General features: G+C 45.6%; 2 protein-coding genes across 2 annotated transcripts in view; both read left to right on the forward strand.

The window, feature by feature from the left end:
- znf608 (zinc finger protein 608) overlaps window positions 1-3673 on the forward strand; it is a 33467-nt gene extending 29794 nt beyond the window's left edge. Inside the window, exons 7-9 of the mRNA XM_053421125.1 lie at window positions 951-1098; window positions 1439-1495; window positions 3654-3673. Coding sequence (XP_053277100.1) covers window positions 951-1098; window positions 1439-1495; window positions 3654-3673 — 225 coding nt within the window. The remainder of the gene's footprint in view (window positions 1-950; window positions 1099-1438; window positions 1496-3653) is intronic.
- A 2818-nt stretch (window positions 3674-6491) lies between these two features.
- Window positions 6492-20215, forward strand: LOC128438543 (centrosomal protein of 120 kDa). The gene is made up of 19 exons (XM_053421126.1): window positions 6492-7235; window positions 8822-8978; window positions 9058-9172; window positions 9252-9396; window positions 9722-9870; window positions 10173-10370; window positions 10468-10692; window positions 10828-11050; window positions 11136-11325; window positions 11534-11683; window positions 11959-12141; window positions 12222-12318; window positions 12698-12859; window positions 13105-13194; window positions 13282-13374; window positions 13491-13652; window positions 13741-13866; window positions 14293-14391; window positions 20066-20215. Exons 1-19 carry the CDS (start codon window positions 7187-7189, stop codon window positions 20213-20215), a joined length of 2763 nt encoding a protein of 920 aa, XP_053277101.1. The 5' UTR covers window positions 6492-7186.
- The last annotated feature ends 22 nt before the right edge of the window (window positions 20216-20237 follow it).

Below are 20237 nucleotides of genomic sequence, written 5' to 3' on the forward strand. Positions count from 1 at the left end.
ATGCACCTTTAAAACTCAACTTTATTAATATCGCTCAGTTCATACAACACTCAGCCCCAAGCAGGATTACAACAACACATAAAAACAATGATTACGCGAGTGTGAAATTGAAAACCCTGAAAAATAAAAGTCAATAATATTAAACACGTAAAATAAACACCAGGGATAAAAAAGTGGAATAAAAAATAATGAAATTAAAGAAAATCCCTGATCAAGAATCTGTGTTTGAACAGAAATATGGCGACGTTTTAAAATTAGCATTTATTTGATCTTTCCAGGCATCTGTTGTTTTTCCATTTAATTGACAATAATAGTAAATTCATCCCGTTTTTATGACATAAATTATTGGCAATAGATTCAAACACCTGTTTTTATACTGAACTCGCTGTTTGTCTTTTTAATGCTGTTGAGACTACAAACCCAAAACAGGCACTGCATTGTGCTGCGTGTTCAAACAGAGCTGTTGTTCCTCACGTGTTCCTGACGTGTTCCTGACGTGTTCCTCACATGTTAGAAATGTGTTGTGGCCTCTAATGAAACGCTTCAGAAGCCTGGAAGAAAATACAACAGCTGACTTCAGAAAATTAGAAATGTGATTTAATGATCCTTTAAAATTCACCAGTAATTTCCACCGTGGAAAAGTCATTTCTCACCTCTGTCACCGCGGCTGTGCTGCATGAACACTTCATAATGATAAGAGGCCTTGAGTAAGGTTTTATAACTTCAGTCGCATTAAACTGCTTCATCCAGAGATCCAGTCTAAGTGGAAACATGTGATTAAGTTCTGGTCATAAAGTTGAGGAGGGAGGAGGATCTCAGTCGCTGCTCAGCTTTTATTAGAGAGTTCTGCAGCTCCATCAAAACACAGAAACACGTCTTCAAAGTCTAGTAAACTTAATATCCTGTGTGTGTGTGTGCGTGTGTGTGTGTGTGTGTGCGTGTTTCCACAGCCTGGAGAGAAGGGTTCCCCGGAGGGAGAGAGAGAGACGGAGAGAGAGAGGAACCACGTGTCGTTCGCCCGACACCTCCACACACACCACCACACACACTTGGGTATGAGCTACAACCTGATGTCAGGGCAGTACGACATCTACCAAGGTACGACTGCACGCTGGAGACACACACTGCTGGTTGTGCGTCAGCTTAACAAGTATTAAACATAAAGTAAAGACACAAACATGGTTGAAGAATAAAAGTCTGAACCAGGTTCATCAGCTGAAGGGAAACAGATCTTCAGATGCTTTGCACAGACAGAGACTCCGGACTCTTTCACACCTGGTTCTGGTTCAGACCTTCAGGTCAGTCTGGACCTGAACCTCAGGTGTGAACAGGTGTGGTTCTCTTGGGGAGATGAACAGCTTCAGTCTCATCCTGATGAACGTGAGATTCAGTTGATAGTTCTGTTCAGGTTATGATTCGATCTTGTTTCCTGTTGCAGGGTTGAGCTCCAGGTCGCTGGTCTCCAGTCAGCAGGTGGCAGGACACTCCTCTACTGGTACGTCCAACACAATGTGGACCTTAACAAAAGACACTGTTGTCTCTTGAGCCTGAAACAAGCTGTAGGACCCGGCTTCACCTTTACTCTGCACAAACACTGATTTCCACTTTAGTACTTCAAACAGTCGACTTGTTACTGTTTGAGGAGAAGATGTGGAAATGATATGAAAAGTTATTTTTTTTTAAGTTTACACTCGACTCTTTGTTTGTTTGTTAAACATCGACTGTCAATGAAAATATCTCAGATCCAAACGCTGTCATCTTCAATATTATTATATCAAGTAGCTGTTCAGTCTCTGATTCGTTGGGTCACGTTTCCTCAGATCGTCTGATCCTCTCACTTCTGGAGATGATGGTTGAATCTTTGGAATCTGTTCATGTGGCGTTTGTCCTCTCGTGACACCAGCGTTAGTTTCACCGATGAGGATTTAGAGTTTCCTTTACGAGTAGTCAGCAGGACTCATTAGGCAGTAACATGAAATTACCTGATATCATCCACCAGATGTAATGATGAGTTACATTTATCATTTACCAGGTTAATTATTGTTCTGTTTTACACGTCTTCATTAATCCTCATTGTCCCGCTGAGCTAAATTCAAAGTGATGCTGCTGTCACTGGTTAAATTGAGCAGGAACGCTCATTAAACAACGGCATCATCAAGATGTCAGTTTCAACAGCGTTAAGATAAAACACACACAGCAGCGAACGTTCAGCCTGTGACACAAAACAAACACACAACACTAACATGAGGTTCTTCACCTCGTTCCAGCTTCTTCTTCTCTGGTGTCTCAGCTTTGACTCGAACTCCAGGACTGACCGCTCACTGTCCTATGAAGTGAACTGTCTCATCTTCTCACAGCTGCCGGGTCAATAGATCTAATATCTGAACCCCGGGACAAACAGCTCGAGACTTATTGTCTCTGTGTCGCCGCCTTGTTGCTGGAATGTTCCTCCTGTAGGTCATTATTCACTCTGCAGTGTTTTCCATATATTTTCATAGGCGATTTATCACTGCCTTTGTTTGGAGGTGTGAAATAATGCCGAGGGCACCTGCCAGGCACTTAAGCAGCATAATGTGATGATTAACATACCGGTGCACAGACTTATCTATAAATGGTAATTGGTGTGAAACAGAGGAGATTAACAGGAGTGGTGCCGACGGTGGGAACACGGAACAGAAGAGGAATGAAGACCTCGACAGGAAACTGGTTGTTCTCTAACTTCTCCCTCCTGAGAGCTGAAGAGGAATTATCTCCTCATGGTTAAATAACACATCTTAAATGTTCTCTTTTTACATTAGAGTGGGTTAGGGTTAATGTTATGATGACGAGACTCCATGATGAGTCATAGACTGTAAATAAAGACGTGTGAGACGTCTCCACTTCCTCCAGAAATGAAGCCAAAATCCCTCTGATACGAACGCTGCCATCTAGTGGTGGTGACATCAATTGGAGGTAACATGGAGGAGGCTCATGACTTTAACCCCTTAATGCCTGAATTAATTTCCAATTATATTAAAAAAATATATATTTGTGTTTTTGGCTGTCATACAAATGCTAAATAAATTGGAGATTGTTAATTTCAATATATCATTTACAATAGATGAAATTAAGGTATGAGGCAAATTAGCGACATTAGGCATAATGGGGCATAACCTTAATTTAACACATTTTCCAGTCTCTGGTATGTAGATTATTATATTGATGCTGCTTTTGCTTGAAATTGAAAAACAAACTATGTTTCTGTTCCATCATCACAGTATTTCAAATACAGCTTAATACCTCAAAATAAATTTGCTGCACAGTCCCAAGGGGCTAGTATGTATTTCCACTCCGACCACTAGATGGCGGCAGAGTGCTTCCAATACCTTCCTTGGTATGTGTAGTATTTGCACCATCAGGCACAATCGTCACCTCGGCGGCATTAAGACTGGAATGGGGTTTGAGGCGAATTCGCCACATTCGTCCAGAAGGGGTTAATTGTGATTGGTCGAGCTCATGTTTCGGCCTCGATACGTCGACTCCCTCATCACTTCACCTCAGACTCAGTTAGCTTCGATCAATGAAGAAGCTGAGACACTTCAGTCTGTGATCCGGACACATGTCTCCTCTGCAGGATTTGCTGTGTGTTCAGTTTCGTCCTCTTGTCTCCACAGAGGCCGAAGGGAAGAAGTAGGACCATGTGACCACGTCTCACATGAGGAACGGCAGATTTATCAGACATCGATTCCGTGGTGTTGAATAAGCTTCGCCTCGCTGAGAGGCAGAGAACAAGAAAATAACCTCTTTCATTTCTTACTGATGACAACCACCTGTTTTATAACACGTCTCCCAGGAGCCTGAGGGACGGACTGAGGGACGGACAGGATGTGGACCTTGTTGAACTTCCTGTATAAACCTGAATCTCAAACTTTTCAAGCTTCAGTTTTGCAGAGTTTTGACCGATGCAGGTGGCGCAGACGAAACTAAACATCCCCGAGCGCAGCGCACGCAGCTCTTTATGAAATGCACATTTATCGTAGTGTATTATGACGATGATATGACTGAATGTAATGATGATGACTTCATTTATCCCGATGGTGTTGATGGTTTTTTAAAACTTCTATTGGGAAACAGCAGTAGGAAGCTAAAAAGTCTATTATTCTCCTTATTATTCTCATGATGATATTGAAGTGGTCCTCCTCCCTCCATAGTGCTGACGCTACATTTGTATTACTAACCTGTACTTGAGCGTAACCATGTTGATTGTATTGTCTTAATGTGAGAGTAAACTTCACATCGACCTGCCCAGTGCCATGTAGGAACCCAGCGGTGTAAATATTGTGTACAGATTCATGGCCGAGCACTGACATGCTTTATCGTACTCTATGTTGATCTCCATCAGCCATGCGGGGGAGCAGCAGGCGGAGCACAGGGAGCAGCCGGGTCGGTCACGTGGGAAACATCTCACTGCTTCAGCTTCATTCACAGAGTTGGTTTCTGTCTTGTTTCCAGGAACAGGAACCAAACTTCATGTGTTTGTTTCCATTTGATCTGATTCGTTGTAATTTAGGGACTAAAGACCTTTTTTGAGAACATTCTAAATTCATTTAGTTTTAATTCAAATGTAACTTTTCTAAATTGATGTTTTCTGCTTGATGATGTTTCTTTCAGAACATCTGTTTTAAATAACAAGACCAAATAGAAGAAACTACTTCTCTTGATTAAAAGATTAAAAACCAGCTGGAGAACGTGATAAAAAACAGAAACTGAATTGTGTTTAAAGCAAAATGGCGACTTTTTGACCGTCAGTGATCCCGGTGGAATTGCCGTCTTCTCCGAATTCCCACAATCCTTTGCCCTGCCTCTGCTCCAATGCCCTCTACAAGCGAACTAGCTCAGTGCAGAGCCTCTGATAGACACAACAATCTTTCATTTGAGCCACTCTCTGAGATCTGGTGCTGTGCTCCATCGAACCACCGGAGACACAATGAGATCTTTGTCTCTGTGCTGAACGTGCTGCTGGGGGACGCCTCTAGGGGGCACCAGAGAGGTGGCGACAGACACTTATGGTCGATGTCTCAAATGGTGCTGATCTGTCTCCAGATATTTAGACACACATCGTACAAAATGCTTCTAATCGCACACTTGGTCTGTTAGGTTTTCTTCTGGCATCCTCCCTCTACGCTGCCCCCTACCTTTCATTGACATATTGCATCTTGGTGAAGCCAGTGAAGGACACATACAGTGAATTATCTTACAGTCATCATGGCTATCACAATAGAAGTGTGTCTATCAGCAGCTCTGCCTCACTTACACAACACCTTACCTGCATAGTATCAGTGATCATTCTATTACTTGAATATAGTGCTATGAACCCTGTTTACAAAACGCTGTCAGGGAGACACAGTGTTGTCTTCTACAGGCTGCTTGGTAAGTTCAGTTCATCCACCTGGTGTATCCGTTTAATAACACACTCAAACCGTATGAATATCAAACCTGCTGTTGCTTTTTTATACTGTATATGCCTTAATTCATATGTTTGGCAATCATGATTAAAGGATGTTTATATATATTCTTTTGTCTGTGCTGTTTTATTTCTCTGACGTGGCCCTGCTCTTTATTAATTATAGATAATTCTCATGTAATAATTCACACATGGAGTTTGTTTGCGACAGTAATTTACATATCTTGATCTTATGATACTTTTACAATCTTAAAACCTTTTAAAATGTGTATAACACAAAATAGATAAATCTTATAACTGAGAAGACAGTACAGTTACTATCACTCAGATATTATACTGCTATTATTACATTGTATTATATTATTGGTCTCAGCTCTGTTTTTTTTTTAAAATATGTTTAATACCATATTGATGAATGCGATGAATGTACATCTGTGTATAACTTCACTACCTACTTAATACTTTTAAACCCTTAAGGGTCGAACACACAAAATTATCAACACACAATAATAGTTTTGAGTTTTCTCAGTCTTTTCTTTAGAATTCTTCTCTTCTGCCGTATATATTTTAATATTTTAGACTCTATAGTTTCATTAACTATTGAAAATGATGCAAATAAAATATATTTCACACGTAACAATACTTAAATTACAACAAAAAGTACAATACTACGAATAAAATTAGTACTATAATTATTTATTGCGTCATTTTCATTTATCATTAATATGAGTTGTTAATGTGATATTGGTATGATTATCACAATACTGGTGTAGTAGTATGAGAAGTACAATTTCTTCTTCCAATTATTATTATTTAGCAGCAGTAGTAGTTGTTGTACCTGTTTTGGTGTGATGACTAGTAGTACTAGTATTAGTAGTACTAGTATTAGTAGTATTAGTTGTACTAGTTTTAGCAGCAGTCGTGGATGAAGGAGAAATCACAGTATCATCAGTATTATTGAAGTCGTTCCTCCAACCTGCAGAGGGCGCTCAACAAGTCACCGTCACACGCGTCACTTCCGCTTTGAAGACAAAATGGGTGGCGCCAAAGCTCAACAACAAAGCGGCAGTTTGTGTTAACGGTCAGAGACTCTTCGTTTTTCATGTGTATTCATGTTTCTCTGTGTCTATTAACGTTTCTGAATCTTCTGATCGCTTCTTCGCGTTTCTTTCAGTCTCAGTTTGTTTCGATACGTTTCTTTAAATCACTTCAGGATTAAATTCAAAGTTTAAATACCACAACATGCAGATCCTCGTGTAATCAAACACGTCACGGTCCCAGCGGGTGACGACAGATCGATCTTCGGGTCAGTTTGTGTCTCCATCTTGTTCCGATGACACTCGTCTCAATTTGAAGTTGATCGGATGAAAGATCTGGGATCAGTTCGTCAAAGTAAACATGTGGAATATGGACAGACACTCAATGCAAACAGCGGGCTTCCTGTAAGGTTTTTCAAATTGCACCTGTAGACTTATTTGTTGGTCTGGTCATGATTCACTTGTGTATCGATTTTGGTGAAGATCGGTCAATGTGAACTCGGGGGCTGCGTTCCAGGGGGCGCTGTTGAGCCGTTTTACCACGCCCATTTAAAGTGACTCCAGAATACATACATTTCTCCACTTTCTAACTTTCTGCAAACTTTGTTAAAGATTAGAGCATCTTGAAGCCACAGGAAGCCCCCCCCCCCCCCCCCACTGCTCGGGTCCTAACGAACTGACCAATCAGCTGCTTCCTGATGACGTCATGGCCACTAAGACTGAACGACTTCTGATTGTTGTGTCTATTCTGGAAGGTGAGAAACAACACAACACACACAGCACAACCAACACACAACATACACACAACATACACAGGGAGGAGTCCCTCATCCACGTCGACAAAAATAACCAACAGGTCATTTACAGTGTAAACAATCGTGATGACAACTTCCTGGGTGGATTGTAAACATGTAAACAAGCAGATCCTGAAGCAGGAGTCACAATGAAGCAGGAGTCACCCTGAAGCAGGAGTCAGACCGAAGCAGGAGTCAGACCGAAGCAGGAGTCACAATGAAGCAGGAGTTACACCGAAGCAGGAGTCAGACCGAAGCAGGAGTCAGACCGAAGCAGGAGTCACAATGAAGCAGGAGTCACAATGAAGCAGGAGTTACACCGAAGCAGGAGTCAGACCGAAGCAGGAGTCAGACCGAAGCAGGAGTTACACCGAAGCAGGAGTCAGACCGAAGCAGGAGTCACACCGAAGCAGGAGTCACAATGAAGCAGGAGTCACACCGAAGCAGGAGTCACACCGAAGCAGGAGTCACAATGAAGCAGGAGTCACAGTGAAGCAGGAGTCACAATGAAGCAGGAGTCACAATGAAGCAGGAGTTACACCGAAGCAGGAGTCAGACCGAAGCAGGAGTCAGACCGAAGCAGGAGTCACACGAAGCAGGAGTCACAATGAAGCAGGAGTCAGACCGAAGCAGGAGTCACACCGAAGCAGGAGTCAGACCGAAGCAGGAGTGAGACCGAAGCAGGAGTGAGACCGAAGCAGGAGTCGCACCGAAGCAGGAGTCACTGAAGCAGGAGTCAGACCGAAGCAGGAGTCACAATGAAGCAGGAGTCACAATGAAGCAGGAGTTACACCGAAGCAGGAGTCAGACCGAAGCAGGAGTCAGACCGAAGCAGGAGTTACACCGAAGCAGGAGTCAGACCGAAGCAGGAGTCACACCGAAGCAGGAGTCACAATGAAGCAGGAGTCACACCGAAGCAGGAGTCACACCGAAGCAGGAGTCACAATGAAGCAGGAGTCACAGTGAAGCAGGAGTCACAATGAAGCAGGAGTCACAATGAAGCAGGAGTTACACCGAAGCAGGAGTCAGACCGAAGCAGGAGTCAGACCGAAGCAGGAGTCACACGAAGCAGGAGTCACAATGAAGCAGGAGTCAGACCGAAGCAGGAGTCACACCGAAGCAGGAGTCAGACCGAAGCAGGAGTGAGACCGAAGCAGGAGTGAGACCGAAGCAGGAGTCGCACCGAAGCAGGAGTCACACCGAAGCAGGAGTCACACGAAGCAGGAGTCACACCGAAGCAGGAGTCACACCGAAGCAGGAGTCAGACCGAAGCAGGAGTGAGACCGAAGCAGGAGTCGCACCGAAGCAGGAGTCACACCGAAGCAGGAGTCACACGAAGCAGGAGTCACACCGAAGCAGGAGTCAGACCGAAGCAGGAGTCGCACCGAAGCAGGAGTCACACCGAAGCAGGAGTCACCCTGACGTTTTATCGTTTGTCTCTTAAAACACACATTTTATCAGAGTTGTACTGATCGATGGTGATTAACTAACCGGTCTGTGGGGGGGGGGGGGGTGATTCAGACTGATGGTGTCTCTCTTGTCTTCAGGCCGTCACTTCCCGAAGAGTCCTCGTCTGAGTCTCGTGGTCCAGGCGAGCTTTGACGGAGAGCAGCTGTCCACAGACCCGGTGGAGCACAGGGAGAAGCCTCAGTTCAGCAGCGAGCTGGCCTGGGAGCTGGACCGCCGGACGCTGCACCAGCACAGGTCCGTTTGGAGTGTGACTAACATGACCAACACAATTCATGAACACACACCTGAGTGTAACGTTGTGATGTTCCCACAGACTTCAGAAAACTCCCATCAAGCTTCAGTGTTTCACCCTCGACTCCGTCAGCAACACACGAGAGGGCGTCGGCTACATCGTCCTGGACCTGCGCTCGGTACAGGAAGTCCATCAGGTGAATGTCTCCTCCTCCGTCTGTCTCCGGAGCTCCACCTGCTGCCATGTGTGACGCTGAGTCTGTGTTTGTGTCTCAGGAGCCTCGCTGGTTTCCACTGCTGTCCAGTAAATACTCCAAACAGAGACCAGCGCTCCTCCTCGCCACGCTGCTGGAGCACGACGCCAAGGCCTCAGAGCCGTCTCCTGATAGGTTCAAAGCCAGGAAGGCCCCGCCCCGACAAGGTCACTACTGTTCATTCTGCTGATGCATCAGTTGTAGTTTCTGTTTTCTCTTGTACGTTACTCAGGTATAAGTTGTTAGTTCTTTTGGCAGTTGTCTGATATTTAGCAGCATTACACAAAAACCTCTGGACATGTTGACACAACACTTTGTGGAATGTTGTGGCTCAGTTCTGATTCAGTTCTGGTGTTGATCCAGAATCTTCACTGTTGAAGGAGTTTTTTGCCATTTTTAGAATTTTCCAAGGAAGAATTCCTCGATCTTGGTGAAAAGATATTTTTGTATAATTGTTTTATTAGATGTCTCCTCCCACTGGTTCTGCTTCAGGTTCTCCTGCAGTAGCTGAGCTGCTTCCAGACAAACTGGAGGCTGAGCTGATCTCAGACCAGGGTTTCCACCAGGTCGGACCCGCAGGTCACTGCACAGACATGTTCGTCCTGTCCGTCACCGTGGCCTTCGCCACTAAACTGGAACAGGTGAGCAAACAGGACACCAGTTTGTCCTGTTAAAACTTTAGGTTGATTAATACACAGTTTGTCAATGAGAGTTGTGTTAAATCAAAATCTATATCTAATAATATAATAAGTGGTAATTTCAAATATCTTCTGCCTGAAGATTCTCACAGTTTCATCATGTGGAGTTTTGACTTTTGATCAGACACAAATCTTTTTGAAGAGATCACAGGAAAACTGTAAAAGACATTTTACAACATTAAACTTCAAATATGAATGTTTAATAAACAACCATCTTCAAGTGACAGTTGTGTTGTTCCCTGTAGTTGATCCCCAGCACGATGAAACTGTCAGAAGGGGGGTCAGAGTTCTTCTTCTACTACTCTTTACTGGGCAACGACATCACCAGCGAGCCGTTCCACAACCTGCTGAACCCCGACTTCGAGCCGGAGCGCGCCTCGGTGCACATCCGCAGCAGTAAACAGGTCCTCCAGACCTTCCTGTGCCAGCAGCCCAGTTTACAGGTGAGAGACTAAGTGTCTGACAGATGACTCCTCGCCATGTGTTAGCGGTCATGCATCATGTCTCATCATGTCTCATCATGTCTCTGTCCCTCCTCAGATCCACCTGTGCTGTGGGAATCACTCTCTGGGCAGCACCGACGTGTCTCTCTCGGCTCTGGCTGCAGGTTCTGTGGATCTGGAGAACAAGGGAGCGACGATGGAGGGAGCGTTTGACCTCAAACCTCCGAAACGCACCAAAGAGACACTTCCTGCACTTCCTGCCGACCTGCAGCCGACCGTGGGCGTGGCCGTGACTCTGAGGAGAGAGGAGGCAAAACCACAGGTACCAAGTTTCTGCATCGTCAACCTCTGGGCTCTGTTTTCTTTGTGTCCTTTTTACTTGTTTTTTTGCAGCTTCACATTAAAATCACACGTTTGGTACAAAAACAATACTGAACAGTTTCTGTGCTTCCTCCAGTCTTTAGGAAATAAAGAAGGAAGTGGAGCTCGGACAAAGTTCATCCCTCCTCCCTCGGTTCCTCCTGTTGAACAGAGACCTCGAAGCCCCTCTCCAGTCAGAAAACCTCCCGACTCTCCCCCCCCCGGTCCTCCTCTTCCTCCTGATTCCTCTCATACAGAGAGCGAGGCGGAGAGTCTGCAGGTGGAGCTTCAACGAGGCAGAGAGCAGACGAGAGCGACCGGTGAAGCTCTACACTTCTCTCCATTTGACATCCCAGACGTCAGGTCCCAGCCGGTTCCACATGTTGACATTGTGCTTGTGTCCAGCTGCAGATGCAGATGTTCCCGTGCAGCTGCAGAGTCGGACCGAGGCCACAGCCGAGGGCGGAGCTTCGTCGGTCAGCGTTTCTGCTCCCAAAGTGTCCATCCCCTCGTCCGCCCATCACTTCTGCTTCTCTCTGGACCTGCGCAGCCTGAGAGGCGTCGGCCTCGTTCACCCCATCGCCGCCACGCTCAGGTGAGACACCTCACCAGCTGCCCAGCTCCTTGTTTTATGTGTGAGGAGGATTTCAATGTTTTATTATCAGTACTTATTAAAAAATAACGAAAAACCATCTTAGTCCACAAAAGTCCTTTAAACAGAGTCTGTGATGAAACCTCACTGGTCTTTACAGTCCCAGTAACAAACCAGTAATAAACCACAGATACGTTCTGTTTTATTTCAGATACTCGTATCAGTTCTTCGGCAGCGCAGCTCCCATCATGACCAGTCCTCCTGTGGAGCTGCAGAGGAACGTGGAGGTGTCGCTGCCTCAGTCTTACTGCGCCTTCGACTTCGCTGCTTTGCCGCAGCAGCTGCAGGACACGTTTCTCAGGTAGGAACAGGTTCAGCTCAACAGAGCATGAACTGTGGACAATGACAAGGGGGGGGGGGGGGGGGTAGAACATGGCTGCCTCCATAGAGAGAGCCTGCACCTGAAGCAAATATAAAGTATTTCAATATTAAGGGCCCATTCTAGGGTAAAGAAAAATGCCATGTTACTTTTTGACCAGCAGGTGGTGCTACAGGGCTACGTTTGTGATGTGTGTCCTGCACTCTGGCTCACTGTGTGTCTCTGTGTGTGTGTGTGTGTGTGTGTGTGTTCTGCAGGGTTCCTCTGCTGGTGGAGCTTTGGCACAAGGACCCGTCCAGCAGGGACCAGCTGATTGGACAAGCCTCCGTCCAGCTGTCCCACCTGCTGAGCTCTGACAGGAGCCGACTCCAGACGACGACCGGAGATCAGAGCTGGAGACAAACTCACCAGGACCGAGTCGCTGTGATGAAAACACACCGGTAACACACCACACTACACAACACGGACCCTAATGAGGTGGTTCACGTCTGTTTAACGTCTGTGTCCCCCCCCCCCCCAGGCCCTCGGAGAAAGTGGCCGAGTTGAGCTACCTGGCGACTCTCGAAGACCTGGGACTGGTCAAAGCCAGAGAGGTCCTCCTGTCCGACTCGACTCAGGTGAAACAGCCGAGTCTGAATGTCCACATGAAACCAACTGAGGTCTAATTAATACCAAGAGTTACCTGCAGGGGTCAGCAGCGTCAACAGTGTCATCCATCTTTGTTTCATTTGTTGTTTTATCGTCCAGATATAACATTTTAATTTCCATTTCCTTGTGTTCGGTCACTTTGACGCCCTCTATGGCGTCATCACAGTTTTATAATTTCTGTTTTATTGCCACTTGCTGGTCTGGAGTGGAACAGCTTATCGTTCTCGTGAGGTTTTCATACATCAGCAGTTTTCAGCTTTTAAAATCTCTCTATGGATTTTTAAAACGTAGATGTAAGATGAAAAGTTAGTGAAATCATGTTCAGAGGTTTTTACTCTGTTCTCTCAGATTGAGCTTGAAGCCCCGACACGACCACCCCCCCACCCTGCAGCACCCAGCCTGCCCCTCGCCCCTGGGGGCCCCGCGGCCCCCAGGGACACCCTGGAGTACCGCACGGCCCTGGAGCTGGAGCTGTGGAAGGAGGAGCAGGAGGATCTGTTCGATGATCAGGTGAAAACAGCTGTTATCACACTGACAGGTCCTCATCACGACCAACATGAACATTGTTTACACATCTTCTCTTCAACAGGAAACAAGTTTATAGAAAATGTTGATCTGACTCTGAAAGACAAAGTTTTACATTGAGCTTCAGATTGTGACTGAAGCTAATCAGATGTTTGATGAGTCTTCTCCTTCATGCTGATGTTTTCATGTTCTGTTGCATTAAACGTGATTAACAGTGTTAATGTTTTCAGTTGAAGAAGAAGGAGCTGAGCCACATGCAGGCGCTGGCTGAGGAGTGGAGGAGGAGGGACAGAGAGAGAGAAGCTCTGGTCAAGAAGAAGGTGAAGAGAGTCGACGCCTCAACTCAACATCCGACACTCGACAGACTGACGTGACTCTAATGACTCGTCTCTTCTCTCCGTCTGTAGGAGGTGGAGTTCAATCTGCTGGAGGAGCAGCTCCAGAAAACTCTGTGTGATCTGGAGAAAAGAGAGAAACAGTTGGCGGAGGGCGAGCTCCAGGTCGGTGTTCATCTTTCTTCAGTTTATGGTTTCACTCTGTCGAGCGTGAGACGTCCTCAACAGGGGGTCCGGTCCAGTCAGCAGTGTTTACACGTTGAGCTCGTCTGTGTGTCCAGACTCAGCGGCTGCAGAGGGACCTGCGAGCTGAACACCAGCTGACCCAGAGGGAGCTGCAGGAGAGCGGCCGGAGGCTGCAGCAGGACTGTGACCACCGGGGGGCGCTGGAGAGAGACAAAGTGCGACAGATGGAGGAGGAGCGAGGGCGGCTGCTGCAGCAGGTGGAGGAGGAGACTCAGAACCCGCTCTCTGTTCCAGAGTCGATTCACAAATAATAACTTCTTCTTCTCGTCTGTTTGTGTTGAGCAGGTTTCAGATGCTGAGGCGGCTCGGTACAAACAGCTGGAGAAAGAATTCCAGCTGTTCAGAGAACAACAGTACATGAGGCCTGAGGTCAGCCTCCAGTCAGAGGTCAACCTGCTGAAGCTCGAGAAGGTGATTGACACCTGTCGACACCACCAGGATGATTGATTACACAGACATGTAGAAGATTGTTCAGTCGGGGGGGCCACAAGCTGAGAGATGAAACTGAGGAAGGAAACTTTCTTAAGTCTGATCATAATCTGTTAAATTCAAAATTCAGTGAATCTAGTTAATTTCTCTTTTGTATTTTTTTATCTCATTCATCTGTTGATTTGTAAATTCACTTATGTATTTGTATATGATGGCTCATGATTTTTTATTATCTTAGAACAATGTAAATAGGTTTTTGTACTTTTTATCATTTAATGTTGAAGAAACTATTTTACTGATGAAAAACTGTGATCGCAATATAACATTTCATATTTTAACCATGATATGTTGACTGGTTAATAATAATAATAATAATAAAAATAATAATATTTTTGTGTGGTGGTTAAGGTGGAACTGGAGAGGAAGCTGGAGTCCACCACCAAGTCCAAGCTTCACTACAAGCAGCAGTGGGGGCGCGCCTTAAAAGAACTGGCCCGGTTCAAACAGGTACGTCTGATTCAGAGGGTTCACTGTCAATTTGTTTATTTGTTTATTTACTATTTACTGTCAATACTGTGTTAGAGCAAAGTTTATCGTTTCTCGGGCCGTAAAAAAACTGGAGAAATGAAGTAAAGAAACAAACAGAAGGAAGTTTGGTGTCTGAGTTTCCTTGAATGCATCACAGAGGATGTTTCTGACCGGAGATTCACTGATGAACATTTTAAATGTTCACGAGTCGTCGCTGCACAGAAACATGACGAGGAAATGAACAGAAGTCAAACCGGATCAAACCGGATGGATCCGGTCTCACTGCAGATGATCCTAGTTCTTCTGCAGGTTCTGAATCAGCTGCTGGAGACGAGCTGACATTGAGGACATGTGAGGACATTGAGGACATTGAGGACATTGAGGACATTGAGGACATTGAGCCGCTCTGTTTAAAGACTCACGGCGAGCGGAGGAAACTGAGCTCAGCGCCGCCGCCATCACTCAGCTGATCACCACAGCGGGGGGGGGGCGATGGAGCACATCGTGTGTGTGAAGGCAAGAAGGAGCCGTGACACAGGAAATACTCAAATTATTAAGATGTGCAAAGTCATCAAAAGTGAAAATAGCCATGAAGATTCATCACAACTCGTTTCAGATCGAACTCTGAGTGAACCTGAGTTATTTAGAGGATATATGATTGACAGCTGGCTCCTGATTGGTCGAGCACTGGGTGTGATGCTCCCACGTTTCCACCCCCCATCACTGCACAGACTCTCAATGACGACGGGCACAAGACGGCAGCGCCTCGATCATCTTGGATAGTGGGAGGAAGTGGAGACTCCTTCATGGTCTTAATGGTGACCAGTAAACACTCTGGTCTCTGTTCCACCTTTAACTGCTCAGACGGGAAGTTGTGTCTTTTCTTGTGTGAGAGAGAGAAGGAGGAAAAGAAAGACAGAGGTGTGTTTTTACATAAGAGCCAAATATTTATCTGAGGTGAAGTAGACAATGAAATGTGTGAGAGCCACACACACACACACACACACACACACTCACTCAAACAGACACACACACGCAGGGCACTAAGTGGGGCTTTAGTCGGACTATGACTAATGTAAACACACACAGACTTTATCTGACAAACTAATAACTGTTACTGACATTAACCAGCTGGAAAACAGGACACCCCCCCTCTCTCCCTCTCTCTCCCTCTCTCCCTCTCTCCCTTTCCTAAGCCTCAATCTCTGTCTTTACCTTTTATCCTCTTCCCTCTCTTCCTCTCTTTCTTTACCTCTTCCTCTCCCTCGTTCTGTCTTTAATTGTCTCTCACTCTATTATATTATGTTATTTAATTTAATTTCCTCTGTCACTTCCTCCTTTTTATCCTTTCTTTTCTTTCCTCCTGATCTCCCCCCCCCCCCCCCCTCTCTAAGTGCCACATCATGGTAAAGAAAACACGGTGTGATTTATGCGGCTCTGGGGGGGTTTGGCGCTGAGTGTCACCCCTCGTCTATTAATCATCCCTGGGAGTGCGTTGAGCAACCAGCTAGCCGGGCGCTAACCAGGCAGCCGTCACACTCTCGCTCTTTATAAGATCTCAGGCGTTTGTTTACACGACCGTCCATCTTGGTTTTTAAAGCCGGGGCTTGTTTGGTTTTTCTCGGCCTCCTCGTCTCTTCATTCTCTGCTCTCGGCGCTTCGCATGGCGTCTGTTTAGCTCAAGTCGGATCATAAAAATTCTTGTCGGAGGGATAATGTGCTTTTCAACCAAGGGGGGGGGCACAGAGGCAGAGCAGTCAGAGCCAGGCAGCGGTGAGGTGTTAGATCAAAAATATTGGGACAAGGAGCTTGGGTTTGTCTTTTCAGAGCAAAAATATTGGAAGAAAGATTAAAGAAGCAGCTCAACCAGGTTTTCAAAGCTCAAGTAAAAGATCGAAAGGTTTTAGAAAGAATCACAGAAGTTTCATCTGAGAAGCCGACAGCTACAAGGGCCTCAAATAATTCAGCTGATGTGTGGCCCGACATGGATATTAAATATATATATATATTATATTATATAAACCTCTAGCTGTGTTTCTCATTGATCATCCTCTTGTAATTTGTAAATATCTGAGCAGATATCTGCCTCACGGTCACTTGTGCCATCGTCCATAAAGTTGTTACCGGCCTCAGTTTCAGTTGAATCTGCCAGTGGCCTCAATGCTCGTTCTCTCTCACGTGAGAACTTCTCTCTCTCTCTTCAGTCTGTGAACCTGTCACTTGGAATCAGTGCACGTGAGAGTGACGTCCGTGCACGTGCACATCACAAGCACTGATTGAATGAAACCTGTGGGAGACGCGGTCCAGACCAGTCTCCACCTGTCGACCACTAGTGAACAGAAATGAACTTGGTTCTATCTCACCATGACTCAGCAAAGCTTCTCTGCTCGTTTTGTGCTTATTCAGGTTTCTTTTAAAAAGTATCTATGATTCCCAGCTGATTCTTTGTGTTGGGACCAGTTCACTACGCTCCGGGCCCAGTTCCCTCGGGGTCGGTTCAGACTGAAACCATCGTGGTGTCATGATGCTGAGTGTGTTTGTATAAAACAACAGATGCAGTGTGTCGTCTGAGGGAATCTGAGTTGAACTGGTCTCCGCGGAGTCGCTGATGGTTCCCACTGCTCATTCCTGGAATATCAGGGAGCCTCAGTAATGACGGCTGCTGGTTCCAGACTGGGAGGGTCACTGAGGTCGAGTGCTGCACTTGACATGAATGTGTTTTCTCCAAAGTTCCAGACGGTCGCTCATCAGATGGTTTTTAGTTCAAGATAAAACAGGAAAGAGCAACAGACGAAGTTCACGTGAATATGAGATTTGAAAAGTGAAATCACTTCAGTGGAAACTGTCCAACACAAAGTTCACATCAGTCAGTGGAAGTTTGACTGTTCAGACCACGAACTGGAAATAAAGATGGAGGACGGGGCTTCACTTCCTCCCACTGTGCAAACATGAAGCTGAAGTATCGACTTCATTAGTGTATTTAACTTTATTTAACTTTATTTAACTTTATTTATCTTTATTTAACTTTATTTAACTTTATTAACTTTATTTAACTTTATTTAACTTGATTAACTTTATATACAGTACTCGATTAAATGTCTTCAGTAGTAGCTCTTCAGAACTTCCTTTAATCTACTGTAACAATATTGTTTTTTTAACTTTATCACAACACTTAGTTATTAACCAAACAGGTAGAAGACGTCTCGTGACCTTTAACCTCTTCAGTGTTAATCCTGACGATGTTTGATTGACACACTTTATGGAGTCGAGAGTCAAATAAGAATCAAACTATCGTGAAGCAGCTGATTTGAGATCAGTTGAGTGATGGACGTGGTCCTGACTCCACATCAGAACAGAGCAGCAGCAGTTTATCATTCAGATGATTGTGTCATTTGACCTTGGGTTGACCTTGAGGATCAGTGACCGACCTTCAGCACATCAAACAGAACCACTGAAGCTTCATGTGTCTGTCGGCTCGTTACAGGAAACAGACCTTTGATGATTCCCTTTGATCTCAGCTCACACTCGTTTCTCTCTGGTTCCTAATGTGAGCTCCACTCTGCCCCCCCCCCCCCCCCCCCCCCGGTCACGAGCTGCTCAGAAAACTCCATCTGAGCCGAGGAAAGTGTGTCCACATGTGAAAGTGTTTGTTTGAGCCCCCCCCCCCCCCGGCTGCTCCGAGCGGCTGACCTCTGAAAGGAGAGACGAGTAATGGAGGAGAGAACGAGGGGAACCTGGGGGGGGGGGGGGGGGGAGGAGGAGAAGTCTTCGGCTGGTCATCCATCCCAGGAATCAAACCTCGGTCCGTCGGGGGGGACGGTCCACAGTGGTTGGACTGGTTGTGGAGGAGGGAGCGTCTCCCGGTTCCTCTGCTGCAGTGAAGCTCAGATCAGGTTCCTGGTTCCAATCTGCTCAAGAGAACTTCGTCAGTTATTTTTACAGCCTTTGAAAAATATTGAAACAAACAGAACTTCCCTCAGGACGCTGCTGCGACGGCACGTTGACAAAATGACCTCGAGTCTATTTGAACGTGTTTCCAGAGGTGGAGTCGATCGGTCGACTTCCTGCCGAGTCCGACCCACAGGTCATGTGACGACTCCTCCGCGGTCATGTGACCTGCTCCGTTCAGACACGAGTCCAAACTCAGGACGAGGGTTCGATGATGGTTTATTCAAAGATCTGATTATTCAACCTGAGTCTCTTCAAAGAGGAAAGAACATGAATCTGTTTTTCAGATGTTTGAAACTAAAGTTAAGACTAAAATAAAGATCGTTTTTTACAAAGACACGAGATGAAGACCTTTCCAACGGGACCGGTCCTGAGCCGGTCCTCAGGGACGTGTCAGCCGAGGCTTCTGGGAGATTCCTCAGTGTAAAACATCAGGTTTAGTAGCCCCCCCCCCCCCCCCCCCCGAGGCCTTGGTATCACCTCGTCCTCTAATTGTTCCAGGACTCGGCCTCAGATTGTCCTTGGCAGCCGGCACTAGAGAAAAAGTTTGGCCTGTTTGTTTTTCTTGTAATTAGCCTTAAAACGGCCTGAAATACAGACGGCTAATGGTCCACAGAGAGCAGGGCCTGTGTCAACACAGTGTGTGTCTGTCTGTGTGTGTGTGTGTGTCTGGATGACTGATGTGTTCATGAGAGATTGTGTGTGTTTTCACATGTTTTCTTTCTGTTACGAGGTGCGGAAATCAGGCATGTGAAAATAGAAGCTTTCCTGTGTGTGTGTGTGTGTGTGTGTGTAAGTGTGTCTGTGTCTGTGTGTGTGTGTGTGTGTACTGTAACGCAGCAATGTGAACATGTGGAGCGCTCGTTCTGTTCTGTGTCAGAACTCAGACAGATTCCAGCCTCTCTCTCTCTCTCTCTCTCTCTCTCTCTCCGTGTGTTGTCTTTAGTTTGTTGAAGTCGTAACTTATAGATTAAAGTTTATATTTAAGAACCTGACGTATTAATCAGTATTTATTGTCTCTATATAACGATAACTTTATTATGAAGACGCTCAGCGACTCTTTATGTAGAGAACAGACGTCTCATCAGGTTCTTTAAGCTGCAGCTTTTAATTCATAATCTTTTGATTTATATTATATTTACTGTGAGAATCATTTAGTTTCTCTGATCTTATGGTTACTTTGATTTATGAATGTGCAGCTGCAGCCAGTGGACCAAGCCCCGTGTGGCATTATGGGTAATTCTGTGGCAGGAGGTCTGAGCCGCTGAGAGAAATACGACTGAGACGTTTTTATGAAGTTTTCTTTCTGCTCTCGTTGTTGCTCTTGGTCTCTGAGTGAATTCTCCTCTCAGGCCGGAGCCTTTTTCTCAGGGACGTTTTTATGAAAATGTGAAACGAGACAAATTTATCACAGAGTCGGTGAAACTAGAAAAGAGAACCAGCGACCTGGCGTCTGGACGCTCACCAGGGCCGAGATGATCCAGATCTTTTTCTCACACAAAAATAAATTCTGTTCTGATTCGTCAAACCATGAACTGATAATTACTCCAGAAAGTCAAAGTTCACTTTCTCCGATGTTTCACAGACAAACATCTTATTGATTAATCAGAAAAACTATGAGGAATCATAAAGTGAGAACCTGATGATGAACCTGATTTAAATGTGATTAAAGTTACTTGAATTTTAAATGTTGATGTTTGTTCAGCGCGAGCAGGAAAACGCCAAGACGCGTCTGAGGAGGCAGGAGGCGGAGCTAGAGGCCATGAGGCAGCGTTACAGAGCCACCGAGGAGAAGGAGGTGATCCGCCAGGACAGGCAGGAGCTGGACGACATCAGGAACGAGATCAACAGGTGAGGAGGAGGAGGAGGAGGAGGAG

This window comes from Pleuronectes platessa, chromosome 4 (assembly GCF_947347685.1).
Source record: "Pleuronectes platessa chromosome 4, fPlePla1.1, whole genome shotgun sequence".
Lineage (NCBI taxonomy): Eukaryota > Metazoa > Chordata > Actinopteri > Pleuronectiformes > Pleuronectidae > Pleuronectes > Pleuronectes platessa.